Source organism: Cebus imitator, unplaced genomic scaffold, assembly GCF_001604975.1.
Source record: "Cebus imitator isolate Cc_AM_T3 unplaced genomic scaffold, Cebus_imitator-1.0 Scaffold316, whole genome shotgun sequence".
NCBI classification, from domain to species: domain Eukaryota; kingdom Metazoa; phylum Chordata; class Mammalia; order Primates; family Cebidae; genus Cebus; species Cebus imitator.
Genome location: NW_016107631.1, coordinates 2,141,990 through 2,159,978, shown reverse-complemented (window position 1 = coordinate 2,159,978; position 17,989 = coordinate 2,141,990). Strand labels below are relative to the sequence as shown.

The 17,989-nt window shown below is 40.9% G+C and overlaps 1 protein-coding gene across 3 annotated transcripts in view; it reads right to left on the bottom strand.

Annotated features, from left to right (window-relative positions):
• Positions 1-272: 272 nt before the first annotated feature.
• ZNF613 (zinc finger protein 613) overlaps positions 273-17,989 on the bottom strand; it is a 20,120-nt gene continuing 2,403 nt past the window's right edge. For 2 of the 3 annotated variants that reach the window (XM_017503909.2, XM_017503908.2), the window contains exons 2-6: positions 17,187-17,351; positions 12,721-12,920; positions 5,926-6,052; positions 5,560-5,652; positions 273-2,106 (exon numbers count right to left, since the gene is read on the bottom strand). In XM_017503909.2, coding sequence (XP_017359398.1) covers positions 401-2,106; positions 5,560-5,652; positions 5,926-6,052; positions 12,721-12,735 — 1,941 coding nt within the window. In that variant the 5' untranslated portion in view covers positions 12,736-12,920; positions 17,187-17,351 and the 3' untranslated portion in view covers positions 273-400. Of the gene's footprint in view, positions 2,107-5,559; positions 5,653-5,925; positions 6,053-12,720; positions 12,921-17,186; positions 17,352-17,989 lie in introns of those variants that run through there. The other variant, XM_017503910.2, reaches the window with a different exon arrangement.

Genomic DNA, 17,989 nt, shown 5'->3' with positions numbered 1-17,989 from the left:
CTCTAAAATACCCATTTCACAGGGCTTATTTGCTTCGTGTGTTCTTTCATATTTTGCTGAAGATGTTCTAGGTACTATTTTCATAGTTTTATTTCTATATGATTTTCTCTGAGGATAAGGCAGAATGTACCACTAGCAACCCTGCCACATTCACAGCCTTCAAAGGTCTTCCAACTGTTCCTTATGTAAAGCCTCTAATACCTACTGGGGTATTATTTCTGAACAAGGACTTTTCCATGATCATTATATTTCTACCAACTGTAAGCTCATTGATGATCACTAATCAGAGGATCTATCTTCCCATAAAAGACTTTCCCAGTCTCTACCTCATACTAATTTTCTCTGAGTATATGCTTATCAGCCATAAGATTTTACTCAAGGGCTTTCCACCTTGAATGTATCACAGTTTGTTCCTGTGTGTGTTTTGTGACACATGATGTAATTGATCACTGAAAGCACTACCACATTCACTGCATTCATAAGGTTTTTCTGCTGTGCAAATTCTACTATCTGCTAAGAGTGAACTTCTGGCAACAGGCTGGCTCACAATGGCTACTTTGCTATCTGCTTGGAACTCACTGTTACTTAATGAAGTCTGAGCTGCCACAGAAGGCATCTGCACAGTCACCAAGTTAACAGAGTCTTTATCCTGTATGAGATCACTTGTATGTGATGAGCTATGACTTTCCGAGAAAGGATTTTCCAATTTGACTAAACCTACACATTTCTCTCTTGCATGCAGCATTCCCTTATGATAAACTAGGCATGACAAGTGGGAGAAAGCTTTCCCACAATCAGAGCATCCATAGGGTCTCTCCCCTGTATGAGTTCTTCGATGTCTATTGAGACATGATTTATCTCTGAAAGCTTTCCCACAGTCACTGCACATATAGGGCTTCTCTCCTGTGTGAATTCTCTGGTGATTAATGAGACCCGACTTGTGTGAGCAGGATTTTCCACACTCAGTACATACAAAGGGTGTCTTTCCTGTGTGAAATCTCTGATGGGATATTAAGCATGTCTTCTGGCTGAAGCCTTTCCCACATTCATTGCATACGTAGGGTTTCTCGCCGGTGTGAGTACGTTGATGAATAAGGAGATTGCCCTTTTGGATGAAGCCTTTTCCACATTCATTGCATATATAGGGTTTTTCTCCAGTATGAGTTCGCTGATGTACAATGAGATTTCCCTTCTGAATGAAGCCTTTTCCACAGTCACTGCATATATATGACTTCTCTCCTGTGTGAGTTTTCTGATGTGCATTGAGCTGTGATTTCCAGCGGAACACTTTGTCACATTCAGTGCATTCATAGGGTTTCTCTCCTGTATGAGTTCGCTGGTGTTCAGTGAGCCTGGACTTTCTGGAGAATGCTTTCTCACACAGGCTGCATCCATGTGGTTTCTCTCCTGTATGAACTCTCTGATGATTAATGAGTCGAGACTTCTTGATGAAGCCTTTTCCACAATCACTGCATACATAGGGTTTCTCTCCTGTATGTATTTTCTGATGTGCAATGAACTGTGATTTCCAGCGAAATGCTTTGTCACAGTCAGTGCATTCATACCGTCTCTCTCCTACATGAGTTTTCTGATGTTCAGTGAGCCTGGACTTTCTAGAGAAGGCTTTCCCACATATACTGCATCCATGAGGTTTCTCTCCAGTATGAACTCTCTGATGATCGATGAGTCGAGACTTCTTGAGGAAAGCCTTCCCACACTCAGTGCATTCATGGGGTTTATCTATCTTTTGAGTTTGCTGATGCTTAATGAATTGTGAATTTGTATTCACAGAATTTCCATATTTGGGGAAGTTCATTTCATTATAAAATTGTTCATGCTTGTCATGAAGGAAGGATTTTCCATCTCCATTAACTTCATCAGAATTCTTGATTTCATCCCTTTTGTTCTGGTTGACTAAACTTAAATTTGATTTCAATATTTTCCCTTGTAAGTCAAATGTATCATGATTTTGCCTTAAATGAAAATCACTTTTCCTCTGATGAATGATGTTTCCAAATGCATTATGTTTATGGCATTGTTCCACTCTCTTCAGACATCTTTGGTTTTTTGAGTGCATCTGAAAATGATTGTCAACTTTCTTGATTTCTAGGGAAGAAGAGAACAATACACCTTTCCATGAGCATGGGAAAGAACTACTTCATAAACAGCTTTGCACAGGCTGGCTCTACTGACCACACCATTACCACGGTTTTAAAAAACTCCAAGTAGATGTGCGCATTGTCACTTGGACAAGAATAAACCATTGTAAGTTAAAGAAAACAAAAGGTAAAAGCAGTCAGTGTATAAACAAAGTAAGTTTCTCAGGAAATGGCAAGTTAATTCCCGGTCAGACTCATGCCAGAAACCTTACCATCATCTTTCATTTGTATGTTTCTCTCATACCCTTTGTCTACTTCAATAGGAAATTCCATATGTCCTCCTTCATAAATATACAGTAATCCCTCCTTATCTATGGGTGATATATTCCAAGACCCCCCCATAGATGCCTGAAACTCTGAATCATACTAAACCCTGTATCTGTTATGTTTTTTCCTATACAGTGCATACATACCTATAATAAAGTTTAATTTATAAACTAGGCACAGCAAAAGATTAACAATAACAAATAATAAAATAGAAGAATTATAATAGGCCAGCATCACACTCTTGAGCTTTGGAGGCCTTATTAAGTAAAACAAAGGTTACTTGAACACAAGCACTGTGATACCATCATAGTTGATCAGATAACCAAGATGGCTACTAAGTGACACAGGTGGGGAAGGTATACAGCATGGATATGCTGGATAAAAAAGTGATTCTTGTCCCAGGATGGAACAAGATGGTGCAGGATTTCAAACTCCTTGGAATGGTGAGCAATGTAATTAAGAATTATTTATGCCAGGCACGGTGGCTAATACCTGTAATCCCAGCACTTTGGGAGGCCGAGGCAGGTGGATCACCTGAGGTTGGGAGTTTGAGACCAGCCTGACCAACATGGAGAAACCCTGTCTCTACTAAAAGTACAAAATTAGGCAGGCATGGTGGCACATGCCTGTAATCCCAGCTACTCAGGAGGCTGAGGCAGGAGAATCACTTGAACCCAGGAGGCAGAGGTTGCAGTGAGCTGAAATTGCACCACTGCACTCCAGCCTGGGCAACAAGAGCAAAACTCCATCTCAAAAAAAAAAAAAAAGAATTGTTTATTTCTAGAATTTCCCATTTAACATTTTCAGACCATAGTTGACCACAGATAACTGAAACCATGGAAAGAGAAACTGTAGATGAAGGGTGACTCCTATATTCTGAAACTGACTAAAATTCACCCCCTCTATCTAGGTGTAAGATAATCACTCTGTCTGGTACTATAGCACTAGCCTCCCAAGTGGATTTCAGGCTTCAACCTCTTCTTCTCCTATATGTTTTCTACAAAGTAGTCAAAGTGATCCTTTTAAATATAAATTGTATCATGTCACTTTTCTACTCAGAATTCCCTCATGTTTCCTCATCTCAAAATTTTTTAAAAAATCGAGTCATTAAAATGTCCTTGAAAGGTCATATATGACCTGTCTACCTCAAACTCTAGATCCCATCACACTGTCCTTACGTTCATATTATCTCCAACCACTGCCCCTCTTGTTCACTCCTCTGTATTTACACAGGCTTCCTTGAAGTTCCTCAAATACACACCTGCCTTGGGTCTTTGGACCTGCTATTTTGTCTACCTGGAAGGTAATTCACCCGAGGGACATACTCACATCTCTCATTTAGCTGCTCAAAGGCATCTCACCAAAGAGCCATTCCCATTCCCAGCATCCCTCATTATGCTTTGTTACTGATCTTCCCAGGATTTTTCACAAGACATTTATCTATTCTGATCAATTTCATGCCTCTTCCTTTTAGCAGGTAATCTCTAAGAAGAATTTTTTTGTTGTTATTGATGTTCACAGTTGTCAGGGCCCATATGTAATAGGCTATCAAAAAATATTTAAGGCAATGAAACAAGAAAAGTTTCACATGTACAGGACACATTGGGAAAGACTACTTCAAATGTAGTGCTTTAAATATAGTTGGCTTTGAATTTAAAAAAAGGAAAGCAAACTCTGCGTAGGCAAGATGATACTATATCATGGTGATTCAACTAGAATATCACTTGACAGAAGAGAAATTTCCATCTTACAGGACTGCTATGATTCACTGGGACTTAGTGCCATCAGAAGATGGTAAGAACAGAAAAACTTTAAGGAAATAAGTCTAGCATATAATTTAAGAGAAACTAAATAATGGTATGATAGAATGTATTGTTAGGAAGAATGAAAGAAGAAGAAAACAAAAAAAGAGAAACTAAATAATAGGCAGAATTAATGATTCCAAAAGGAAATTGAAGCAAAGCAGTCATGAGGTTTAGTAATCTGGTTTGGGTTGGAAACAGAATGAGAATTCTTCAAAAATCAACTGAAAGCACAAAAACTTTAAATAAGGGAGCTGAGAAGGCAGGGAAGTTTCAAGGTAACCCCACAGTGGTCAGGATCAACTCAAGGAATTGACATGTAAGTGGGTAAAAAATATGGTAGAAACATGTAAGTTAGGAAATATTAAGGGAGATGTCAATCTGAGAGTCTCCATAGAAAATAAGAACTTAATTCATTAGAATGAAGGAAGCTTTTAAAGAATATGAGAACAGAGCAAAATAAATGGAAAACAGAACATCTGGAGGACCTCGGAGTGGGAGAAAAAAGAGAAGCTAAGAAAGCATATATATGCAAAGCAACAGACCAGGTTACTAAGTGGGCACAGGGTGCAAGATAGGGTGGGAAGACCTTAGGGAAAAAAAATCAGCATTATCTAAAGGGGCAGAAAGGTGCAGTGGTCAGGAGAGAGTGCTGAGATCCAAGATTGTTCTTTGGAGACAGTCATGGAAGGAGGAAATTCACAGCAAGGGAAGTAGAAGGAACAGGTAGTGATGCTCTGATGGGGGGAAAACAAGAAATGATGAGATTTCAGAATCCTAAAAAGGAAGAAATCCTGAGAAAAACAAATCAAACCTAGATTAAATAAAGAGTGATGAGAGGCTGGGTGCGGTGGCTCACACCTGTAATCCCAGCACTTTGGGAGGCCGAGGCAGGTGGATCACGAGAGATCAGAGTTTGAGACTAGCCTGGTCAACTTGGCAAAACCCCGTATCCACTGAAAATACAAAAATTTAGCTGGGCATAGTGGCAGGTGCCTGTGATCCCAGCTACTAGGGAGGCCAAGGCAGGAGAATCACTTGAACCCGGGAGGCAGAGGATGAAATGAGCTGAGATCACACCACTGGACTCCTGCCTGAGCAACAGTGAGATTCTGTCTCAAAAAAGTAAAAAATAAACAGTGTTGAAATCCAAGAGGATATAAAGAGGTGGATGTTCCTCTACACACCTGAAGGAAAAAGAGCTTTTGTATGAGGATACATGGAGGCTCTGTCCACGCAGCCTCAGATTCCCTCACAGCTCAGACACCGCTGAACAACTATCACGTGACTTGTTCAGCCACCCGCCTTGCTGGCTCTCACCCTGAACTCACCTGGACAGATTTGGCTGTGGATTTCATTTTCTGTTGTCCATGGTTCTCCTTGTTCTAACATGGAGAGCACATCTGGCTTGCTGGCTTGATACCCTGTTCATAGGAAATGACAGCTTAGGCTCACTGAATTGAGCTGTGGTCTATCAACATGGGACCATGTTTTGTTTAGGGAATGATGTAATTTATGTGCCTGCAAAGCAAAGGGATTTTCTCTCTAAAGGGGGCACATTATCCTCTTTTATCTGGGGCCAGGGAGGGGACAGAATGTACCACTTCAGAGCACCACAAGCCCTTCAGAGCTTCTGAAAGCCAAGAAAGCAAAGGCCTTTGATTGGGTACCCTCTGACACAGGGCAGCTTTCCTCACCCACTGACACCAGGTTGCTATAGTTCTCTAACATCACGTCCCGGTACAGGTCCTTCTGAGATGGGCCCAGGAGCTGCCACTCCTCCAAGGTGAACTCCACAGCCACATCCTCCAGAGTCAGTGATTCCTGTAATAAGAGAGTCCTGCTTAGTATGAAGTGTTTCTCTTTTATTCATATGCAAGAAATGTGAAGGACATTGTTCTGCTCATTTTCACCAAATATTTTCACCTATATATCTAGGTGCTGTAAAAATATACATTGTGATAGAAGCAAAATCTATCTATATTCAAAATCTATCTCTAGCAAAATATTCTGTAACTGTGTAATTATCCATCAGTTAACAAAGCAGATGTTTCTATAAGAACTGATTATTTAATCCTCTTGCTAATCCTCTTTTCTTTTTGAGCACATATTTGCCAGGCACTAAATATATTTTAGCAATATCAGGATGAATAAAGCATATTCCTTTATTTGTAATGAATCTTCAATGAATTTTCATATGCACTATCAGAATCAACCAGGAAGAAACCCCAGACACTACAAAATATTACATGACAAATAAGTATATTTTATATGTTAGGAGGAATAAAAGAATCTTTCCAAACATGTCCAAAGAACAAGAGACAGTTAAGTATTATTACCCACTACTGCTAAACGTGACTGGCTTAAAAAATAAATAGGCCAGGTGTGGTGGCTCAAGCCTGTAATCCCAGCATTTTGGGAAGCCTAGGTGCACAGATCATCTGAGTGGCGAAACCCCATCTTTACTGAAAATACAAAAATTAGCTGAGCATGGTGGTGCATGCCTGTAATCCAGCTACTCAGGAGGCTGAGGCAGGAGAATTGCTTGAACCCAGGAGGTGGAGGTTGCAGTGAGCCAAAATTGTACCACTGCACTCCAGCCTGGGCAACAGGCTCAAAAATAAATAAATAAATAACAATAAAATACACAGATCAATAATTTTTTAAAAATACATAATATTATTCAAAAACCATTCACACACATATAGTTTTTAAAGTGTTTATATTTACATTATCAGGCATGTTAGCAGCATAACTGAAGAGATCTACTTACAGTGAATTGGTAAGCAGATCTGAAAAAACTACCAAAGATGCAGCAAAAGGACAGAATGATACAATATATAAAAGACAGATTGGCCATGCGCGGTGGCTCAAGCCTGTAATCCCAGCACTTTGGGAGGCCGAGGAGGGTGGATCACGAGGTCAAGAGATCGAGACCATCCTGGTCAACATGGTGAAACCCCGNCTCAAAAAAAAAAAAAAAAAAAAAGCAGGAGGGTTAATCTGACCACGTGATTGCCAAATGCATTTGATGGCAGCAACCTCTATGCCTTTCTCCAGGGTTCTTTTACGTTGCCTTAGCAAGAGGGACTAAAGACAGGGTTGTTAGTCTGGGAACTGGGGGGCTTGGACCCTGGAAAGAGGTCACTGGGATCTGCTGATATTGGTATCCTCAATTTCTGTTTGGGATCCCTGTTCAGTGGGTGTTTCATATTTCTGATGGGTTGGATGAATGAGTAAAGAATTAATGAATGATGTGGACACCCCAAACCAAGATTTTTTCTACCCCCAGTTAAAACCTGCTCAACCACGTCAGAGTATTACCAAATCCCTTTTTCCACATTTCATTTTAAGATGCCAGCTCAACTCTTAAAACTAAGGAATTTTGAACTGATGTTGATAAGCGCAAAGAAAAGACTTCAAAAAACTGTTGATGTACCTTAATGACTGGCAGGACAGAAAGGGTGTGGCATGATTGGCCAGATGCCATGGACATGATGGAGCCAGGATGCTAAGGATATGCCAAGAGGGGAAGGAAGAATGAACAACAGACCTGAATAAGACTGGATGGTTGAAGATCCACCAGCGATCATTGTATGGCATTAATGGAGGGCATAGAATGTAAGAACTCACGGTGCAAGACAATAATTTGGTGTAATTAGCAGAGACTTTAAAGTCAGAAAACTGAGAGTCTGAATTCCAACCTAGCCACTTACTGAATAGGAAAGCTCAGTTTCCTCATCTGTAAAATGGGCAACTAAGTATCTACTTCTTTCTCACCAGACTGTGATGAGAATCAAATGAAATAAGCACACATATCTAGAGCCTGAAATAATGGTAATACTGTGGGGGGACAGATTTTAGGGCTAAGAAACAGATTGAAGGATGGGAAGGGCCACAGGAATCATGCTAGGGCATAGGGGGGTAAGATTGGCAGCAATGACCACATCAGTGACTGTTCAAGAGGTAAGGACGCTAGGCTTAAAATTGGTTGTGAGATTAAAGCCAGTAAGGAAAAGAGAGGAAACATCTATCAACGGGGGAAACCAATAATGAACAAACACCCAGGAAGGGAAGATTGTGGTCTGATTTCCTCCAGGGTGCTGGTTTAGCCATAGGGAGAGACTTCTCTGATGGGCACCATGGCCCTGGGGCCAGAACAATCTGGGTGCAAATTGTAAAATACTTGACATTTGTTTTCCGTGCTATTGTCTCCTGGTCCGTACTTGTTCTAACTCCTGATTTTGCCCTGATTCCCAGAACCTGGTGATTTCACACTATCTCCTTCTCCTTAATATAAAAACCTGTCTTCCAAACATTCATTCATTTGTCTCTACCCTGGGATAGATGGCAAGTAACGGTTTAAAACACAAGCTTGGTCCCACAATTCTTCACATTTGAAAGTCAATTAAACAAGAAAATTGATTCTGCAAACATTTTTGGAACTTTGTTTTGTCCCATGCACTAGACAGACACTGAGAATATGGAAGAGACAGAAATGCTTCATTCCTTATTTAAAAACATGGCATGCTCATCATGGGTGCTTGGGCGTGTTAGCTGGTCAGTCATCTCAGAATCACCTCCTCCTCCCAAGGGTAAGAAGAGTCCCAGGCAGGGCCTCACCAGGCCCCCTCCTGCATACATCGCCACTGGGAGGGGGAGCATGGTAATTGTTCCCCGTTAACTTAGTCCTCCCTGCCTCACTGCAGAGGGGAGGGAGCCAGGGGGAGACGCAGGGGAGAGTGCACTGGCCTGGGAAGCAGGACACCAGAGTCCTAGCCCTCAATTCTCTTGTTCTTCCGCCTTGAGCAAATCATCTTCACTCTTTATGCTTCTGTTTCTCTTTACAGAAACAAAGAGGTGTCTTCCAGCTCCAATATTCTAGGGGTTCACAAGGATGGTAAGTCATATTAGCTCTGTGACCACTTTGCTTTTTAATAAAATTATGTATGCAGTCATGCCTGGAATAGCAACATTCAGTCAAGGACAGACCACAGAGATGATGGAGGTCCTATAAGATTATAATGCTGCAATTTTTGCTGTAGCTTTTCTGTGTTTAGATACACAAATACCATTGTGTTACAATTGCCTAAAGTATTCAATACAGTAACATGCTGTATAGATTGGTAGTCCAGGACCAGTAGGCCATATCCTATAGCCTAGGTGTGTGGTAGGCTACACCATCTAGGTTTAAGTAGTTTATGAAGTTCACATGACAAAAATGTCCTAATGATGCATTTCTCAGAATGTATCGCTGTTGTTAAGTGATGCATGGCTGCATACACACACACACAAACACACACACACACACACACATATGTATATGAGTATTGTGTATTTGCCATCCATTTAATTACATACCTACCTATATGTATGTGTGCATATATGTGTGTGAATATACATGTATGTATATAACTTTTTGAAAAAGCGGTCATCAGAGCCAATAGGAATGGAGAGGAGCATAGATTTGGAAAAACAACGCTTTAAAGTACAGACATCTTCTGTTAAGAAAAAATGTTCTTGGCCAGGCACGGTGGCTCATGCCTGTAATCCCAGCACTTTGGGAGGCTGAGGCAGGTGGATCACCTAAGGTCAGGAATTTGAGACGAGCCTGGCCAACATGGAGAAACTCTGTCTCTACTAAAAAATAATAATAATAATAATACAAAATAAATTTAGCCAGGTGTGGTGATGCGTGACTATAATCCCAGCTACTTGGGAGGCGAAGGCAGGAGAATCGCTTGAATCTGTCAGGCGGAGGTTGCAGTGAGCTGAGATCGCTCCATTGCACTCCAACCTGGGCAAAAAGAGTGAAACTCCATCTCAAAAAAAAAAAAAAAAAAAAAAAGACAGATTAATAAAGACAGAGGCTAGGTGAGGTCTAGTATTTACTCATTTTGTTTGTGAAAGAGAAAATACAGTAATGGAAAGGTACTATCCAAAGATCTAAGGGCTAAGACAGATACATCTCTAAATATATATACATACATAGAAATATATGCAAACATGTATACATGTATGTTTATTCATGTGTCACTTAATAATAAGGATACAATCTGAGAAATGGATCATTAGGCAATTCTGTTGCTCAACCATCCCAGAGTGTGCTTGCTTAAACCTAGATGGTACAGCCTATTACATTCCTAAGCTCTGCAGTATAGTCTACTGCTCCCAGGCTATACACCTATACAGCATATTGCAGTACTGAATATTGTAGGGAATTATAACACAACGGTAAGTACTCATGTATCTAAACGTATCTAAATATATTAATAGAACAGATACAGTAAAATATGGTATAAAAGATAAAAATGGCGCTGGCCATGGTGGCTCACACTTGTAAATTGCAGCACTTTGAGAGGCTGAGGCAGGACTGCTTAAGCCCAGGAGTTTGAGGTTACGATAAGCTGAAAAGCCCCACTGCAGTCCAGCCTGGGCAACAGAGTGAGGCCCTGTCTCTAAAAATAAAGATTAAAAAATGGTACATCTGTACAGGGCATTTATCATAAATGGAGCTTGCAGGACTGGAAGTTGCTCTGGGTACACTGGTAAGTGAATCTGAAGGCCTTGGATGTAACTGTACACCACAGTGGACTTAAAAAATGTGTGTATACTTAAGCTGTACTAAATTTAAAAAAAAATAAATTGTGTGCTACAATGTTCCAAATCACTTGGCAATATTTTTCACCTCTTTTATAATCTAACGGGACCACTGTCCCATATGTGATCCGTCACTGACCAAAACATCATTATACAACACATGACTGTATACAGATGATATGGTTTGGATCTGTGTCCCTGCCCAAATTTCATGTCATATTTGGAAGAGGGACCTGGTGGGAGGTGTGGATCTTGAGGCAGATTTCCCCCTTGCTGTTCTTGTGATAGTGAATGAGTTCTCACAAGATCTGATGGTTTGAAAGTGTCACTTCTTCTTTCACTCTCTCTCTCCTGCCTCTATGTGAAAAAGGTCCTTGCTTCCCCTTCACCTTCCTCCATATTTGTAGTTTCCTGAGGCCTCCCAGTCATGCTTCCTCTTAAGCCTGTGGAACTGTGAGTCAATTAAACCTCCTTTCTTCTAAGCGCCATGCAATAGTGACACCTCTCGGGAACTGATCTACTTTCTCCTGAGAGTCAGTACATATCCTATGACCAAGGACTCTCTGGATGTGATGACAGGGACATTAGACAGAAGGTGACAGCTACTAGAACCCACAGGATGCTCCAGTCACACATTAGGTTCCAGCACTAGTCATTTTGTGTGAATTCCATTGTGCTGTTTTTACTCACACACTTCTGATACCAAATGTGTGGGCTTTTGCTCACATCAAGCAATTCTCCAATTCTCTAACATCAAGTAGGTGTCCAACAATTAGATTCAATTCTGACACCAGCCCCTGGAAGACCCCATAGGTTAAGGTTTCAGTCCCACAAGACCAGCCCCATTTCAGACACCAGTTGCAAGTGTGAGGTCTCCAGGTTACAAAGACTTCTTTCCCTGGGCTACTAATGTGGGGATTTCTGCAACCCACCTTCAGGTTTAATAATCTACTAAGGAAAGCACTTTGCTATTACTGCTTTATTTACAATTCAGGAACTGCCAAATGGAAGAGCTGCACAGGGCACAGTATGCTGGAGTATGGGGATAAACTTCATGCTCTCTCTGTATGCACCAACCTCCCAGAAGCTTGATGTGTTTACCAGCCCCACTCTCCAGACCCCTCTGTTTAGAGGTTTTATGTTACACAGGCATGGGTGAATAAATCATTGGCCACTGGTGACTGAACTCCATCTCCAACATCTTTCTGCTCCCTGGAGATTAGGGGTAGGACTGAAAGTTCCAAGCTTCTAATCAAGGCTTGGTCTTTCTGGCAACCAGCCTCTACCCTGAAGCTACCTAGGACTCTACCAAGAGTAGTCTCACTAGAAAAATGAGGACTAGGCATGATGGCTCACAGCTGTAGTCTTAGAACTTCGGGAGGCGAAGGTGGACGAATTGCTTCAGCTGAGGAGTCCAAGACCAGCCTATGGAACATGGTGAAACCCCATCTCTACAAAAAAATACAAAAAATTAGCTGGGCCTGGTGGCACACACCTGTAGTCTCAGCTAGTTGGGAGGCTGAGGGGATGATCGCTTGAGCCCAGGAGGCCAAGGCTGCAGTGAGCCGAGACTGCACCACTGCACTCCAGCCTCGGTGTCAAAGTGGGACCCTGTCTCAAAAAAAAAAGATGCTTATAATTCAAGAAATTCGAAGAGTTTTAGGAGCTCTATGCCAAGAACTGCAAAGATCAAATATCTTTCTATGATACCACGTGTGAGCAATATAGTCCTGATCCTACTTTGCCTAGATGTTGAAATCAGAATCTAAATTTACTGAAGCACAAATTCCGGTTTACCAATTTATACTTTTTCACTTAATTCAATTGACTTTTAAAGTTGCCCAGAAATCGATCATGTGATGAAGAAAAAAATAAAACAAACCAAAAGTCACCTGGGATGTGATCATTTTCTTCTGTTACCAGGAAACAGCCAGTAAGTAGGATGCTGTGTCTGTAGTCTCTCCTTGAACTGCCTTCAATTTCTGGCTAAAAATCTTGGTCTCTGGCGCATTACATCCCTGCAAAGGATGATATCCAGGTCCTGGACCTCCTCCTTACCTCACTTGATGTGTCTTGCTTCTGGAGTCAGAACCTGTGGATTGAAGAATACATTTATTTGAGTGTACATTCCCTGCACGTCCAGGTGCTGTCATTGCTGCTGTGTACTCACCTTAACGCAAGGCCATCTTTAACTGTCCTTTTATTTGGGGCCCCAGAAGTTTTTAGGCACCCTGGGGCAACAACAAATCCTAGGGCAACAAAACATAACATTCTACATGTATGAGCAATACATTTATAACCTGTTTTTCTTCTGTAAAATGGAAGTAGAGTGACTGTGAGAGGGGAGATGGGAACAGAGAACCAGCACCAACATGATGCTGAAACACCAAGGGACTTCCTAGATCGGGTTTTAGAAAAAGGACAGAGAAGGTGAGGATTTGGGTATTTATTTCTTTAAAACCACATTGTTCACATGCTTGGTTAAAAGTCATCATACACCTCACATGTAGGCATGCCTCAGTTTGAAGACAAATGTGCTAAGCCAAGCAGAGGCACTATCTTATTTGATTTCTCATTATTACCTACTGCGTTATATCCTTATAAAGTAACATTAATTTCCATTCCAATATTATCCTAAGGCTTACAGATTTAACTATATTGTCCAAAAGCAGAAGTAGAATCTGAAGCCACGTGGCCTGTCGCTAAGAACATGACCTTAGCCACTCACTACTGAATTCCTTTGGGCCACATGCTGTCATCACATGTCTTAGCTCTCTTTGTTACTATCTTGAGGTAGTTTCATTCTGGACATATAATCTGACCTTCTGAAATCAGCACTGCCAACAGTCACATAGGCAACTACCTGTTTCCATAAAGACAAATGGAAAAGCTGCAAGCAACACCCCTGGCCTGAAAGCAGCAGGTCAGAGAGTGGCAGCCCCAGAGGCTTTCTTTAGGCCCAATTCTAAAACTTAAGTAAGAGACTTACATGATGCTCTCACCATGAGCTTTCCTTCTGCCTGGGAGGAATCATTGTAACAAGCTCTCAGTGGCCCTCCTGCATGCTCCAAACCCACAGGGCCTGCACTGACTCCTCCTCTAACCCACAGCTACAAATGCTCCCTTTCCTTCTGCAATCTCAGAAGCACATAATTGTTGCAAGATGCTTCACACTTTTCTTCTTAGAATGCCACCAGTGGAAAGGTGTAGAACCCAAATGATATAACATTCATGAGCAGAAGGCGGTAGATGCAACATTTCAGTGACATCCAGGGTGTGTATTTCAAATGGCAAGGCTTCCTTTCCCAATAGCTTCCACAGTCCTTTTCCCAGGAATATCTGAAGGTTGTTGTTCTGCTTTACAAGTTTTTGAGAAATGCCCATTACTTTTCCAACCTGAGTGAGTTCCAAAACAGGAGGGGGCATGTTGCATAGGTCTTTCAGGTAGTTAGAATAGACAACAAACAATTTTTTATTTTTATTTTTAAGACAGGGTCTCACTCTGTCACCCAGGCTGGATTACGGTGGCGAGATCACGGCTCACTGTAGCCTCAGACTCCTAAGCTCAAGTGATCCTCTCACCTCAGCCTCCCAAAATGCTGGGATTACAGGCATGAACCACTTCACCCAGCTAAACAAAATTATTTGTAAATAAAGTCTATTCTGTTCCCTCCAGGGCCTGAGTCCAGGATCCCACATTGGGAATGGTGGTCGCAATCTTCAAGACCATCTCAGAGCTGGGGAGGGGGTGGAGCAAAGACAAGTAAAAATGGCACAAAACTTTCCTACAATCCACAACCACAAAAACATTATGCTAAATGAAAATGCCAGACACTCAGGTGCAGTGGCTCACACCTGTAAGCCAGCACTTTGAGAGGCCAAGGGAGGTGGACTGCTTTGAGCTCAAGAGTTCAAGACCAGCCTGAGCAACATGGGGAAACCCCATTTCTACAAAAAGTTTCAAAAATTAGCCAGGCATGGTGGTGTGGGCCTGTAATCCCAGCTATTAAGGTGGTTGAGGCAAGAGAATTGCTTGAGCCCGGGAGGCAGAGGTTGCAGTGAGCCAAGAGTGTGCCACTGAACTCCAGCCTCGGCAATAGAGTGAGACCCTGTCTCAAAAAAAGAAAAAAAAAAAAAAAGAAAATGCCAGGCACTAAATGTCACATTATATGATTTCATTTATTTAAAATACCCAGATTAAGTAAATGCATAACGACAGAAAGTACATTGGCCGGGTGCAGTGGCTCACGCCTGTAATCCCAACTTTGGGAGGCCGAGGTGGGCAGATCACCTGAGGTCAGGAGTTCAAAACCAGCATGACCAACATGGAGAAACCCAGTCTTTACTAAAAATACAAAAGTAGCCTGGTGTGGTGGTGTGCACCTGCAATCCTAGCTGCTTAGAGCCTGAGGCAGGAGCATCGCTTGAAACCAGGAGGTGGAGTTGCAGTGAGCTGAGTCACACCATTGCACTCCAGCCTGGGCAACAAGAGTGAGACTCCATCTTAAATACACACACGCACACACACACACACACACACACACAGAGCACAAGGGTGGTTGCCAGGGTCTGCTGGAGGGGAGAATGTGAAGTGGCTGTAAGTGGTGGTTGTACAATATTGTGAATATACTAAGAGCGACTTCATTGTTAATTTTATGTCTTGTGAATTTTACCTCAATTTCAAAAATTCGATACATCCTATAAAAGTTCTATGAAACAATAAAAGTACATTCTCTAAAGTCAAAGGCAGTATCAAAGATGAACAAGGGTCACTAACACTATCTTAACTATTCTAGAAATGCTTCCCAATTAGTTTGATAATCAAGTATAAATAACATTAGAGAAGAGGAAACAAATTATATGACTAAGCAAGAGTGACAGTTTTATAGATTCAATTGAACACATATAAAAAATAAATTTTTAGTCAGATTGATGATTTTATATCTAAAAATTGCAAGCATTCCAAAACAGACATACTTCTTCATCAGTATTAAGTGACTATAGAATTTTGGAAATAACACTTTGTATTGAATACTTTTAATTGAGATATTACTAGAACCCAAAAATCTACCTTGAAAATTTTTGCAGAGGAAATAGTGATACATGCATGCAAAGTTGTTGTAAAGCATTTAGGTCTATTAATAGAGGATTAATTGGCTGATTATAAGTATGCACATCCAGTGAAATGGAGCTATCTAGCTATTAAAAATACTTATAATCTATATTTAGTAAAAATACATGTATCTCAGCTATGTATATCATAAGCACATGAAAAGTGGCTCAACATAAGTCTCCAAAGAAATGCAAATCAAAACCATAATGAGATACCACCTGACACCCACTAGAATGTCTGCAATAAAAAAAAATCTAACAAGTGTTGGTGGGTATATGGTGGCATGGAAACCCTCAAGTATGACTGGTGGAAATGTTAAATGGTGCAGCCACTTTGGAAAAGTCTGGTAGTTCCTCAAATGGTTAAACACACCATATGACCCAGCAACTCCATTTCTAGGTTTATAAGTAATAAAAACAATAACAGCTTACACACAAATGTTAATAGCACACTGTAATAGCCGAAAAGGGGAAACAACCCAAAAGTCCATCAGCTGATGAATGGATAAATATAAGGTGCTATATCCGTACCATGAAATACTATTTTGGCATGAAAAAGAATGAAGTACAGATACGTGCTGTAACACAGACAAACCTGAAAATCATTATGCTACGTAGGCCAGGCGAAGTGGCTCACGCCTGTAATCCCAGCACTTTGGGAGACCGAGGCAGGTGGGTCACCTGAAGTCAGGAGTTTGAGACCAGCCTGGGCAATGTGTTGAAACCCGATCTCTACTAAAAATACAAAAATTAGCTGGGCGTGGTAGCATGTGCCTGTAATCCCAGCTACTCAGAGGGCTGAGGCAGGAGAATCGCTTGAATTTGTGAGGCAGAGATTGCAGTGAGCCCAGATTGCGTCACGGCACTCTAGCCTGGTCGACAGAGTAAGACTCTGTCTCGAAAAAAAAAAATCATGCTATGTGAAGCCAGTCACCAAAGACCACACATTTTATTATAGCAATTACATAAAATGTCCAGAATAAGCAAATCTATAGAGACAGAAAGTAGATTAGTGGTTAGTCACGGCAATGCAGGGATAGGGAGTGGTAACAAAAAAGTATGGGGTTTCTTTTCAGGTAACGAAAATGTTCTAAAATTGACTTTGGTGATGGCTGCACATAGTGAAAGCCACTGAATTAGATAGTATGTGATTAATAGACTTGTAATTAGGAAAAGCTGACACTAGAACTTTATGATAAACATACTGAAATACTTAGGGGCAAGTGTATGAATGTCTGCAACTTACTTTGAAATGCACCAAAAAACAAAGCAATATTTTACAAGCTGGATTAATGTGACCAGGCGAGGTGGCTTGCACCTGGAATCCCAGCACTTTAGGAGGCCAAGGAGAGAGGATCACTTGGGGCCAGGAGTTCAAGATCAGTCTGGGCAGCATAGTGAGATGCCATCTCTATAAAAAGAAAAAAATATGGATTAATGATGAGTAGAAAGATGATATATAGATAGATACATAATAAAAGAAACACAATAAAATGATAACATCCAGGTGGTAGGCATACAAGCATTCAATTGTAAAGCTCTTTAAATCGTGTTATGTTTGAAAATTTTTGTAACCTGGAGAACAGGGAAGTTTGTTCAGTAAGGTGACCAAAAACAATGTAAATATTTTCTAAACTAATTGCTTTTCTATGTAAGAGTAAATTAGAGCAGAACAGAAAGGTAGGAAATAAAAACACACTATCTACAATTGCAAAAAAATTAAAAACCAAGGTGCAGATGAGCATCAGGGAGCAACATGTTTGGGTAAACATAGAATCAAAACCGGTTCTTAAAAGTCATAAGTGAACTTTTTAAGTCTTAAAATTCTATCTAAATATATTCATATACTTAGTGATTCAAGTCACAATGGTCAGTTTTGCCTCTTAATGGTATACTATTACAGAAATCTTAAAAAAAAATTTTTTTTTTTTAATTTTTTTTTTTAGACGGAGTTTCACTCATGTTACCCAGGCTGGAGTGCAATGGCGCGATCTCGGCTCACCGCAACCTCCGCCTCCTGGGTTCAGGCAATTCTCCTGCCTCAGCCTC